Source organism: Eublepharis macularius, chromosome 7 (genome assembly GCF_028583425.1).
Source record: "Eublepharis macularius isolate TG4126 chromosome 7, MPM_Emac_v1.0, whole genome shotgun sequence".
Taxonomy (NCBI): domain Eukaryota; kingdom Metazoa; phylum Chordata; class Lepidosauria; order Squamata; family Eublepharidae; genus Eublepharis; species Eublepharis macularius.
Window position 1 is genome coordinate 52,725,134 of NC_072796.1, and position 13,898 is coordinate 52,739,031.

Below are 13,898 nucleotides of genomic sequence, written 5' to 3' on the forward strand. Positions count from 1 at the left end.
TAGGTTCTTCTAATCCATATCTGTCTGTGATTCTCCTTGTTCAGGAATGGCAGAATTGACTGGCAAGTCTCCAGAAGCATTTCTTCAGTAAGGAGAAATCAGGACTCTTCTTGATCTCAAGTGATCGTCTTCAGCATAGTGAGGACATCCCAGTGGAATGTGGAACTAGCTTAATCAAGCTGGTATCTAACAGATGCTAAATCACTTGGTGCTTTTTCAATAGTGCAAATGAAGAGAAGCAAGAGACTGGGGACTTGAGGAAATTCCAGGGAATAGCATTCTCAGATTTTCTTCAACACTCATCTATTTGTAGTAAACTTCAAAACAGTGCTTGTGAACATTATCAGAGATGCCCCTGTGTCAGAAGAACTCTTCGGCAGGGGAAGGCAATCATGTTGAAGCGTACCAAAATGACATCTTACCAGAACATTGTTGAAGTCATTAACTGATTAATCTGAAGCTTGCCATGACATCAGAAGACAGGCAGACTGTAGGCACTGTCCTAGTATAGAAGGACTAGTTTGGAGACAGAAGAATCCAACACTACTGCAGCGGGAAAGGACTTCCCTTGACTAGGGATTTAAAATGTTCTCTTCCCTCTTTTAAAAAAAAGAATTCTGAGGAATTTGGAGGAACTTGTCTTCTTGAATTTGGACTGGAAGATTACAGAATTAAGGGGGAAAGTACCACCTCTCAGGAAAACTAATAAGTAGGCCCTAAATCTATGTCTTAGCAAAGAACATGTATTTCCATTACTTTTATTGTATTTATTCAAAATTCAAATTGCTGTGCACAAAATAGCATTTAGAAGACATGAGCAAAGTAATTAATAACATTTAAAAAAACTGTTGAGTTTAAGGACTACAGCCAAAAAATCTTCTAACTTAAAGAATGTGTTTACGTACCAGCAGTGTTGGCAGTCAACATGGATTCTTGTTCAGATATAGGTCCTATTGTCATATTTGCCGAAGAAGTAACAGTGGGCTGCAAGGATAAACTTGACAAGGGCTGTATTACCACATTTGTTGGCACTGAACTGTCTGCTGCTTGGAGGGATGCATTCTGAGTAGCTAAACTGGGATCCCCCGTCAGCTGCTGTGTTAGTACATTGCCCTGTTGTAGCGTCTGCTGTAAGAGACTGGGATCAATCTGAAAAACAAACACTGATAGCTATGAATATAGGTCATTTTAACATAAAATTAAAATTTTGAGTGGATCCCCGCCCCCCCGGCTGATTTTCAAGACATCAATATACACTAATCATGGTAACCCAGAACTTAACCTATGAAGTCTGGTGCAGACATCAGTCAATAAGCCTCTATAAAATACAAAAAAATCTACATCTACTACTGAAATGGCAACACTGAAAATGTTTTGGTAAAACAACAGGTTCTTAATAAATAGAACTACTGATGGCCTACAGACTGTCAATACTATCTGCATAATCTCTCAAACTTCAAAGCACAACAGTTCCATTCACATTTTACAAAATAATAAGAACCTGCATCAATAAACAGAACACTTGAGAGAAGAACACAGTAACTAACCTATGCAGAGCTCTTTCCACAATTTTTTCAGAAGGACAATAAAGAGTAACGCACCTGTAATGTAATGTTGTTAATGCTGGAAGGATCTATTCCTGAAATCTGAACATTCGGTCCCACCAAGTTAGCAGCAAGCTGTAACTGAATTCCTTCAAGGGTTGCCAAACTACCGTCTGTCAAGGACACAGTTAAATCACCGCCAGCTACCAAAGAAAACAGTATTTTTGTTTTGTGAGTATATTTTTTTCAGATGCATATGTTAACAAGATTTATCCAGCATGGCTGAAAATACACAATTCTCATGCAATGGAAAGTAAATTAAGTAACTCATTATACTGGTGACCAATAGTGCTTCCAATGGTTAAAGCTTCAATGAAACTAAGTAATTATTATCAACTGTAAAAGGGGGCTTACAAAACATTTGTGCATTGACCTACTATTTTCTTGGAAGCTACCAAGAAAGGAAATTTCTCACCTTGTTATGCAGAAGAGTCCTTCTACTGAAATACTCCTACAACTGGGAAGCTCTTCTGGATGCTCTTCCTATATCTATGGCCCAGCAGTTCCAAACTCACTGCATTTTATCCCTTCTTTGGTTGACAAGCTGAACGACAGTTCTCCCTTTCTACATTACTTGTTGCAAAAATCAGGGTCTCTCTGCAAACTAAATCTCAAATAAAAAGCAATATTTTTTACCTGACATAGAAGCAGGAAGTATAGCCTGACCCACAAGACCTTGCTGAAGCAAATTTTGGTCAAATTGCCCTGTCAGAACAGAGTTATTCATGATGAAAACATTGGGATCTGTTGAGGATGAATTAAGAAGATTTACTGGTTGTAGCCCCTCGGTGGAGGTACGAGGCACGGGTTTCCTGGCCTTCTTGGCCTCTGGTTTAAAGTGACACTGTATGTGGGTCTTCCTACGTCCAGAAGTTCGAAACCTTAGGTCACAGTGAGGACATTTAAATGGTTTTGCTCCTGTATGTAGGCGCATGTGCACTTTTAGACTTCCTTTTGTAGAAAATGAATTGCTGCACACATGACAGCTAAAGAGCTTTTGTCCTGAATATTAGAAAAAGAACATGACAGAATGAAAGTGAAGGTTGTTATCTCTTTGCACTTCAGGATTTCTTCTGAACACAAGGATTTTGTAGTTATGCTAAGTGCAACTTATATTTCATCTTATAGAGAACATGTTTAGACAAGATTTCATTATTCCTGGAGAGCATTCAGAGTTGGCAACAGGTTCTCAAGAGTGTCCTGTCTCTGCCCTGCCAACCTACTATGTACAAATGAACAAATAACCTGACAGATTTGAAAGGAACTCTTGACCTTGTGAGATACTATCTCTTTAATAGCACAGGATGGTGCTTTTTAAAAAATTATTTAATCTGAGAGACAACAAAAGAATAGTCTATAACCAATGCTCTATAAGACAGTCTGTGTAGGGCTAAGAGAGTGAGCTGTAAACCAGGAACAACAAATAGTGCTATGCTAAATTTTCCATTTGTTTTCCAGATGTACTGCTTTGGGTAGGAAAAGCAGAACTTGCTAAAGCATCCTCTTGTGTTCAGAGTGTGTATTTTTGTGTACATCCAATTAAAAGTAACGAACTGCAGTGTAACCACTTTAAATGTAGATACCATTCCTCCTCATTGCATTTCTTTCAAAGGGATGCACCTTTAGAAGCAACAACAGAGTTGCCTCAGCAATGGACATTGCTTTCCTTTACCCATCAAATGGTATGAAATAATTCCCCATAACTGGGAAGTGAGAATGCTAGTTTACTTCACCACTAGATTTGAACCTCGTCATGGACTCACAAGACAGTGTTAAGCAAAGCGGAGGCTCTCAGTCTCAGCCTCCCATATGCAATGGGATATGCCTGCAATTTGAAGATAATACTAACCTATGGTATCTCAGATTATGTATGTGAAGTACTATGAACTGTGTTGGGTGTTATTAATCTATTACAAGGTCAACAGCTGCCCGCATAAGTGCTTTCTCTGAGGTGGCCGCCACCTTACGGAATGGCCTGCCTGAGGAGGTCAAGAAAGCTCCCACTCTCCTGGCTTTCCACAAACTATACATGACTGAATTATTCAGGATGGCTTTCTACTCAGATTACAGGGCTATGTCTGATGAAACAGTTCAGAGATACCTTGGTAACAGACATAAACTGCACACTAGGCTATTGGGTATTATCTGCTGATGTACATACACTCCTACTGGGTAGTAAGACATTGTAAAGATGTCATGTTGATCACTTAAGCTTTAATTCAGAAAGGTTTCATCTATGTGCTTTGTTTTTATGCTACTTGTCAAAGCATGGCTACCATACCCTATTGTTTCTGTTTTTCACTGAATCACACAACTGCTGATCATATTTTATTTTTGCTGTGAATGTCCTAGCTATTGATTATATTGTATTCACTTGCAAGTATGTAATCTGCCTTGGATCTCAGAGAGAAAGGCAGACTATAAATAAATAACAATAATTATAATATTCATGGGTGAAATATATAATCATAGATAGTTTTTAAAAAATCTAGGGCATGATCCAAACCAAACTAACTATAAAGACAGCAGAGAAAAGTTCTCATGAACATATTTGGCTATACTACTCAAAGACTGATCTATATTTTCTCCTGTTTATAAATTACCACCATCTCTTTAAATAATACTATCAAGGAGAAAAGACTGAAAATGCAGCTATAATGGATTTAAATACTAAAGTTACTCTCCATAGTAGTTAATTAATAATCATAATATAATATGAACATTCTCCCCCTCTCAACTACTAATTAGGTGACAGAGGTGGAAGAAAACAAGAACCTACTTACCTGTGTGTGTTTTTACATGACAATCCAATGTAGACTTTACAGTAAAACTCTTTCCACATTCATCACATTTATATGGTTTTTCGCCAGTATGGATACGCACATGCCTATTCAAAAATATTTGTTCTTTAGTTGCTATATGTTTAGACCAATTGAATGAAGCAAACATGTCTCTTTTGATTTCTAATCAATCACATTTCAATTTTTAAAAAGTTCCTGATCAAATTGGCTTTAAATTCTTGGGCTTTTTAAGAAAACAATTTGCAAACATTTTTTTTATGGAAGTGATTTATTAAGAAAATCAGAACACCACATTTGGAAACTCTCTTGATTTTCCAGTGGTGTTTTTCAACTTTATAACAATAATAGTATAATAAACAGGAAAATCTTAATCAATACCTTTACATAGAATTATTCCTACACAACTTAACTACGATTATTTTAGGAAATAGAAAACAATAAAAGAGGCAATGATAGTCAGAAACTAGGCTTCTTTAGATTTCAGGTATATTGAAGTCATTCACTTCAGCTCTTAAATCCCTGATATAATGCTAAGAAGCCAGCAGAAAGAGCAATGTGCTTTATTAGCAGAAAGTGCTCTTTCTCCTATTTAAAATCTGTGTTTAAAATCCATAGCTATGGGGAAAGTGGGTGATGTTTATAAAAGAAAGATAAAAATCCAAAGTGCCTGTGCACAGGAGCAAAGAATTCTGAGCCTTTCCATGGATAGAAGTAACTAATACACATTTCATGAACTTCCATATAATGGACACTATTCCAGATACCTCCTTGACATTTTTAGCCTGAAAAAAAATCACCTCACCTCTATATTCAGGACTAGGGGTATGCACCCCCAAAAGATTCAGATTTCCTGCTTCAGGTTTACCCGAAGCGGGAAAAATATCCAGAATTACCAGAATCCTGAAGCGGCAAGCCACCTCAGGATTCTGGCATTTAGCTCGCTTCGGTATGCTCCATAGATTCGGAGCATAATGAAGTGAGGGGGTACTTTACCTGAACTGGAAACTCAAATCGCACACCCCTATTCAGGACTGCCCTTCCTAGGAGGGCAGACTGAATGCTGACCCTATAGCTAAAGTGCTAGAATTTTCAAAATTTAACTCTGTTAAATACCATATGTAAGACAGCATAGAGACCACAACAAAGAATCTTTATGTTGTGTAATCAGCTTTGAAAACTTCGATGAGTTTCAAAAGCAGCTTCCAAGATGGCATATCCTTTGAAAAAAGCAAGTCAAATGGCCCACTGGACATATTGTATTATCTGTGGTGTTCTCCAGACAGGCTAATGTGAGTAAAAGAGAGCCATAAGGAACATGCTTCAAATGGATTATTTTTTGTGTTGCACACTTGCTTACCTTACTAAGTCACTAGGTTTTTTAAAGCTTTTGGGACAATAAGTACAACAATTGGCATACTTTGGCTCAGCTTCCATTTCTGCCTGCTTGTCCTTTATTTCACTAATTCTGTCTTTTTCTGCAGCTGATTGGACAAGAACTTTTTCAGAAACAGTTGCACTTTCTTGGGGTCTAATTTTTGCAAGTTCTGCTGTTTCCTCCTCTGTGAAAGTGATGACACCAGGCCTAGATTTTCTAGAACTAGTTCTTTCGGAGTTTTCATCATCCTCTTCTGCGCATTTAAACAGACAATAACATTTGTTAGAAGATCAAACAAGCTTCTCAAACATGAATGAAAAATTAAACCAGTTATTAATAAATATTTAACTACAAAAAGCAAATATTTCTAGGCTGGAGTAGGCAGTATATGGATCCTCAAAACAATCACATGCTCTTTTCCAACCTGCACGGATGTTCCAAATGGTTATACCAATTACCTATCTAGTAAAGGTAAAGACATTCAGTATTCTACAATGAACACTGAACCAAGCTGGCTGCTAAGGTCTACGTATAAAAAACTGCTCACCTCCTGCTCCTGCTTCTCCACTGGTTGCTGCTGTAGAAGACACAGTTTGATGCTTTTTCATGTGTTTTTTGCAATGAACTGTGGTTCTGAAACTTTCATCACAAAATGGGCACTTATATGGTTTCATGCTCATGTGTGTTGCCATGTGTCTGGTAAGGCTGCCATTGGTAGTGAAGGATGTATTGCAAATGCTGCAACTGAATGCTTTAACTCCTGAAATAAGAAAGTAACCAACAACCAAAAAATTAAAAAACCCACAGACGTTTAGATTTCCTAATGAATCTACACATACAAAAGAATTGCAAGACTAACACTGCAATCCTAATCAGAGTTGTACTTTTCTAAATCCATTGAAGCAAATTCACTAGCCTTGTTTACATCTTACAGTGAACACACATACATCCTGCACACATGCATGTACATCTGTTTGTAAGGAAGAGAGCCAACACAAGTTCACTTTGCAAATGAAACCAGGGACAAGTACCTGGATAATCACGGGATTTGTATGCCATGTTCAAGTGCAGATGAGTTGAATGTAACACAAGAATTATTCAACTTGCATATTTTAAAAAATCAAGTGTACACTGCACATGGATTGTATCAACATTCACTGTAACTTATAAACAGGGCTACTGTTACAGTGCAATCCTATGCAAAGTTATTTCAGTCTAAGCCCACTGAAATCAGTAACTCTGCATACAATTTCACATTAAGACTCTCATAATTACAATGGGATTTCTACAATATGGTGACAGCCAATAGCTTTGATGATTTCTGAAAGATTACATTAATTCACAAAAGACATCTATCAACAACGATTACAATAGGTAAATCATGTTCAGAGGCAGTATACCTCTGAGTACCAGATGCTGGAAATAGCCATATCTAATGCCCAGAGGGTTCTGGTTGCTCAAGGCTGAAAACAGAAGGACACAGTAGAAGAACCTGGTCAATAAAGTTAATTGTCACATTCAGGTAAACAGTTTTAGGGCAGTTTTTCAAAGAAACTATCGCAAAGTACATTATCACCTGTATGTGTCTTTTCATGGGATTTAAGAACTCCAGAAGAAACAAATCCTCGACCACACAGTTGACATTTATATGGCTTCTCCCCAGTGTGTGAGCGTACATGCTGCTTCAGATGGCTGGATTTCTTAAAACCCTTATTGCAATATTCACACCTGTTAAAATAAAAAAATAACTTTGAATAAAACAGACAAGTCTGACAATCAGACATAAGAGCAAAATTTTGTCACTATACCTTGTTCAATTAAAACAGTAGTTGGCATTACCATACAGAATCGCAGTTCTTGAATTTATAGCACTTTTACCCAGGCATAATAAAAACCCACTTCACGAATCAATTAAATTCGATGACAGCAATTTAGGAATTCTGATGCTAAACACTCAATTTTTCACTAATTTGAGAATCACAACCTTCGTAAAAGAGAACAACAATCACAGTCCAGCGTCTTTCTCTTCCCCCCACCCACTTATACACATGTACACCTTCAGGGGCAATCTAGAATGGGTTGTTATGACAAATGACAGGCTATCAATCCCAAAGTTTCTCTTTCACACCTGTACTCATCCCAAGTTCTCCTTTATGGTCAGAAAAAGGCAGAGAAGTGCCTGTAAAAGAGGGACTGACTTTTGCCTACCACAGCGGTGGCCTCAACAATGGAAGAGAGAATCTGGGGAGATGGGGATTCTTTTTCCTATCTCCCCTCATCTCTCCCAAACCAGCTCCTTCATTAGAACAGGCTGTAAATGTTGGAAACTTATTTCTCTTCTGATGCATTCAGATCCTTGATTGCAAATATATCACCTTTTCCCAAAGCATCTTTGATATACTGTTTCCTGTCCACATCATCTGCCTACCTTCACTTTTTTCACATGTGTTCTGTTTAAAAACTCAGAGGATGACAGAGCTAGAACTCTAAAACTAATGTAAAGTCAGGCAGACACTGCAAGCCAACTGTCAGAACCAAATGAAAGGTTCTTCATATTTCCCTCATGTTGTAATGTATATGCTATACCTACTTATAAACAAGATATATAAAAAGCAGAATCTTTTGGTGCTACCAGAGTGATGATTCTCTCCATCATCAGACTACATATATTTCAACAACCAGTAGAAAATTAGATGACGAATTACTGATTTATTTCAAGTCAATAATTATCAGAACCAGTCCTTAATGAGGAATAATGTTGTTTATCATCTAATAAATATCTTATAGTTCAGTCAAACCAATTCAGGTATTACACGTAAGAAAATTTTGCTGTTACATGCTTCCCAAAGTATTTGGTGTTCTTGTGTTAGAAGAACTCAAAAGAGGAGGAAAGAACAGCCTGATTATCTTGGCTTCCTATTAACCTTGAGGTAAACCAGCATTAGCTGGAGGTGCTAAAAAGTGAGCGATCTTTTCCTTTGAGAGCTGTAAAGGAAAGTGAATTGTGAATTTTCACAGACCTGTAGGAACGCTTGCTTTGATCTTCATTATCTTCGAGAAACTGGGGGCGTTGAGTATGCAGCTCAAGTTCCTGTGCCTGATCTTGTATCAGACGAGTGGTCTGGAATTCAAATAATAATTGTATGTACATAAGAAGAGCACTGCTGGATCAGACCAGTGGTCCATCTAGTCCAGTAGCTTGTTTCACACTGGGCAACCAGCTGCCCTGGAGGGCCAACAATCAGGGTATTTTTCAGGCATTGAGGGAATCAATCTTCCTAACTACATAAGAAATAATGCAAAACTATGTACTTAACGTGTGGGCTCATGTGACAACTGATAACATTTTTAGAGCTGGGAAAAGATAGCTATTTATCCTATTGATACTCAAAAAGAGTAAGAATGATAATCCAGCACCATTCAGGCTGACAGTAACTGTAGCATTGTGCCTAAGAGACTGAGCTGTGAACCAGAAACCCCTATATTCAGATTGTGCCTTGCCATCTATGATGAACTCAACCAGTAGTCAAATACTCCTTGCTCTGGCTGTTACATACAGACACACACGAATTATACAGAGCTCCCCAATTCCCTGGTGGATGCATAATGGAGCATGTCCATATGGTAAGCCATTCTAAACAATATGGCTAAAGTTCACCATGTTGAACTTGTCCTCAAAGCTCAGTTAGTGATCTGATGAGGTAGTAATTTTTGATATAGGTTGCAACTTTCAAAAGCAAAATAAATTAAGTAAATAAGCACATGCAGGCACAAAGCAAGAAAGCATCCATGATAGAGTAGAGATTCAAAGCTGAGTCTCCCAGATTCTACTTGGGCACTCTAACCACTACATAATGCTGGCTCTCTTTTTTCTTGTGGAAAATTCACTTACTGTGTTTCACATGTAAAATGTAGCATTTTGTAAACTCTCTGAACAATAGACTTCACTGTACAGAGCAGAAACAGTAACTTACAACTAGAGATGGGCACAAAACGAACTACGGAACAAAATTCCGTACGGAACAGCTGGTTCGTAGCCAAAGAACCATGTGTTCCGTGGGACCGCGTTCTTCCCGAACCAAATGAACTTTTCTTACTGTTCCGTTGCCGGTTTGGACACTTTTGGAGGCAGTCTTTAGCTTGCCCCCAATCTGAGGCCTCCAGGCTTGATTGGCAGCTGTCCCTGCCAACTAGAGAGTTTCCCCTCTGGCCTATCCAGTCAGGAAAAGGGGAAGGCAACTGAGATGGGCCTTCAGCAGCCATGGTAACACCAATCTCTTCCTTCCAAAACTATATTAGGCAGGTTTTTCTGCCAACCAGAGTGCTCCTGTGTTGTTCAATCATCTTGGCTTTTTCCATAAATAGGGGAAGCTGTGTGATTCCTAGTTTCAGTTTCTCCAGAGTAGGAGAGGGAGAGGATGGAGACCTTGCTGGCTGTAGTGTTGGGAACTTAGGGGGCGGGATCTTTGGCCTGCACTTCTGGCTGCTGGAAGGGACAGAAAAGCCTTTTTCTTTTCTCTTGCTGCCTTTCTTACTGGGGACTGGGGAGGTGTTTGGGAAAAGGGTGCTTTTTTCCTTTCTCTCCCCCACATCCTAGTCTTAGCTCCCCACCCCCCCAGCCTAGTCTTAGGCCTTTGAGTACAACTGTGGTCTTCTTGCTTGACCAAGATTTTTATTTGCTTTTATTTTTTTCCTTCTCTGCTTTTTGGAGGCTTCTGGTGTGGTTTCTGGGGGTTTGCCCCCCCCCCGGGAGCTTCACTTTTTTTGCTTTTATTTCTCTCTTTCTCTGCTTATTGGAGGGTCTCACTTTGCCATTGATGGCTCCATTTGGGACTTTCCTGGGGGCACCAGCTTTGGGGCTCTATAACTTGGAGATACATATTGCAATCTTCATGAAACTTGGAGGATGGCTGTAAGAGAGCCTACTGAAAACTCCCTGCAAGTCTGGGCTCTCTGAGCATGAAGGGGGCCATCCTGCCCCCCCGAACCTCAAACCAGTTCAGAAATCGGGTGAGTTCATTAAGTTCGTGTTCCATGTTCTGTGGAAATTGACGAACCACAAACCGAGCGGTTCAGGTTTTTTCGTTCCATGTCCATCTTTACTTACAACCATTCAACAAATACTTACTACATTAATAGTTTCAGCCGCAGGAACCTGCAGCAGATTTGGTTGATGGTAACTTGTTGAAAGAGCCTGTGACTCAAGAGTGCTTGAATCCTGAAGCTGCTGAACTGCTGAAAATTGATTTGGCTGACTGTAGCCATCAGTAACTGTAAAACCTGCCACAAGAAACATCAAAGCCCTTATATTAACTCTACATAACACAAACTTATTCATTTTACAGTAATTTACTTTTTGCAAATGAAAGAACTCAATCATATGTCACACCTACTGTGGCATCATGATTCCAGGAAAGAGATATAGAAAAGCTTTTCCACAAACCCTTCATATACTGCTTGCACATGTTATTCTGATGGGTGCTAAAATTCCCAATCCTCCCTACCAAAATTGTGAAAGCACTTGCATTGATATTGCCATGCAAGTCCAGGCACGTGTAGTCTTGCTAGTAAAAGCATATACTAATGGCACTGCAATGACATAGACTCAGTACAAGTTAATACTTTGTGTTGTCACACTAATACAGGCACCTAAAGGATTAGTCAATGTATAATAAACAACAATATATACAATTCCCTCTTCATCTTGAATAAAACCACAAAGGTATAAGCGTATCTACTAGATATCCACAGTGAGAGGTCACTTACCCTTTGCTTGCCTTCTTTTGAACAATATTCTCCACAGAACACAATTTGAAGTTTTCTTAAGAAGCCTCAATTAATTCAGAGCCTCTGAAATTTTGAATGTATGGTATGGTATGCATGCATGTATCTAAGAGGTTGACCCAACTCCCTGTATCTACATTGACATCACACTTTGCAACCGTATCACAAAAAATGTAAAATTCAGTAGGAAATATGGAAGATAACAAGAGGTATGGCCTAATCCAAATTTCCCTCAAATACAGAACTATTCAAAAATTGTCCCAAATAATATACACTGTCTCCAAAGCTTCACTGCAGATTTCTACTGCAATTTATTTGACAAAATAAATGTCCTACATAATGTAAAATATCTGTTCCTTCTATGTAAAACTTAAATAATGGCAAGTATATGTTTTTCTGTTAAAATGTTCTTTAATCTACTATTTCCCATGTTTTACAAAGAAAAACATGAGTTGCATAGCCAACAAACCTAACTGTTGAAAGTATACAGAGGGATGAGGGGTCTCTCTTTGCTGTTGCATTACAGGAGCCCCCATGCTAAATGGCCTTAAACTTCTTCAAGGTAGGCAGGGGGAATCCATGTGCCCAATATCTACAGAATACCTCTGCTTTGTCACTACTCAAACTAATATTAAGAGGTTGTCCTGAACCTGTTTTCATTTTTTCCCATGCTGTAGGAACAAGAAAAGTAAGACAGCACAAACTCTACAGAGACATTAACATCTCTGAGCCATTGGCTTTGCAATATTTTGCAATACTGGATTGTAGACTTTCTAAAATTCAACTTTTTTAGACAGTATAGAACTAAATAACCTCTTTTAAATATAGTTCTACTATTTTCAAATAAATACCATATACCTAAAGACAACTGTTCAGCAGAAGCTGTCTTAGCAATAGAGATGGGCACGAACCAGAAAAAAACGAACCATGCGGTGTGTGGTTTGTTACATTTCACGAAACATGAACTTTCACGAACCTGCCCCGGTTCACGAATTGGTTTGTTTTGGTTCGTGAAAATGTCACTTCCGGGCCAGTCAGCAGAAGGTCTGCAGGAAGTCCATCCCCTGTTGCCTAGGAAACTGATTGATCTGCACCAGGCTGTCTGCAATGATGAACTGAAAAACAAACCAAATGAACTAGCCTAAAGTTCATGGCGGTTCGTCAGAAATGGGATCTAATGAACTGCTGGTTCACGAACCGGCCTGGTTCGTCACGAATTTTGGTTCATATTTCAGTTCGTGCCCATCTCTACTTGGCAAACTGTTTATTTTTTTAATTCATTAGTTACATAATTCATTATGTTACAGAATTTTGATCCAGATCCAGTGAATCCATTCCTGTATCTTCTGATTACAAAGCAGAAAATATTGTAATCCCAGAAATGGGAAAATTATGGACAAAAATACTATTATAAAAACCAGGAATGCAGGAAATAAAAGCAAAAGTCATAATTGTAAGAGATTCACGAACAAAAGAACTACCATTTTGCATGTGTGTGTGCATACAAAAGTGTTTTCCACATGCACACTTACATTGGGTTTTCTGAGTATTCAATCCAAAAGGATCAGATCTACTTTGGGCTCTGTAATACCACACTTTAGGGAGTCGAACTGAAGTGGTGTCTGTTTATTTTTTATGTACCAGAAAAATGCCTCATTGAGGTATTCTGACCATGCATGTAGAACCCTGGAGAGAATCCATATAGTATGGGGCCAGAATCGACTAAAAGCCCAGTATAGAAAAGACCAGAGACAGAAGTCCACATTATTATACTGTGATTTCACCTTATCACACTGATGAGATGAAAGAATTCCACCTCATCTCAATTACAACCTGCAGGAGCTATTAAAGAAATAAACAAACCTTATAATTACGTAGAAGTTGATGTAAGAAAGGGCACTGAGTAACTGAGGGTTCACAATACTTTATATAAACAATTTGTGCTACTCTTAAAAGCTTTAAATGTTGAATAAACAATTATTAGGATATTAAATATACTCTGTATGAAATTAGCAAGTAGTCAATAGTGCCTGCCTAATCAGAGTTCTAATCATTCTAAGATCATTGAGTGCAATGGCTTTAGAAGGATGCAACTCTACTTAGTATGGCACTGCAAAACTCCTAAAAGGAATATAGTCAGTAATCACAAACACAGTCTGAAATGTTTATATTCCTGTCTATTTCATAAATACTGGAACTGAGAAGAATGAAACACATATGCAGACACAGGGAGAGGGTCCACCAATTTAAACACATGTATCCATATATACCTACCTGAAATACAAAATTTCTGAAGGGCTCCAAGAACTTCAAGAACACTTCAAAATGTGGGAA

General features: G+C 38.4%; 1 protein-coding gene across 1 annotated transcript in view; it reads right to left on the reverse strand.

Annotated features, from left to right (window-relative positions):
• The window catches only part of ZNF236 (zinc finger protein 236), a 79,093-nt gene that overhangs the window by 20,824 nt on the left and 44,371 nt on the right, over nucleotides 1-13,898 (reverse strand). The window contains exons 17-25 of the mRNA XM_054986044.1: nucleotides 10,909-11,060; nucleotides 8,801-8,901; nucleotides 7,357-7,508; nucleotides 6,328-6,540; nucleotides 5,763-6,033; nucleotides 4,388-4,491; nucleotides 2,241-2,606; nucleotides 1,602-1,747; nucleotides 906-1,149 (exon numbers count right to left, since the gene is read on the reverse strand). Of these exons, the coding sequence (XP_054842019.1) occupies nucleotides 906-1,149; nucleotides 1,602-1,747; nucleotides 2,241-2,606; nucleotides 4,388-4,491; nucleotides 5,763-6,033; nucleotides 6,328-6,540; nucleotides 7,357-7,508; nucleotides 8,801-8,901; nucleotides 10,909-11,060 (1,749 nt within the window). The remainder of the gene's footprint in view (nucleotides 1-905; nucleotides 1,150-1,601; nucleotides 1,748-2,240; nucleotides 2,607-4,387; nucleotides 4,492-5,762; nucleotides 6,034-6,327; nucleotides 6,541-7,356; nucleotides 7,509-8,800; nucleotides 8,902-10,908; nucleotides 11,061-13,898) is intronic.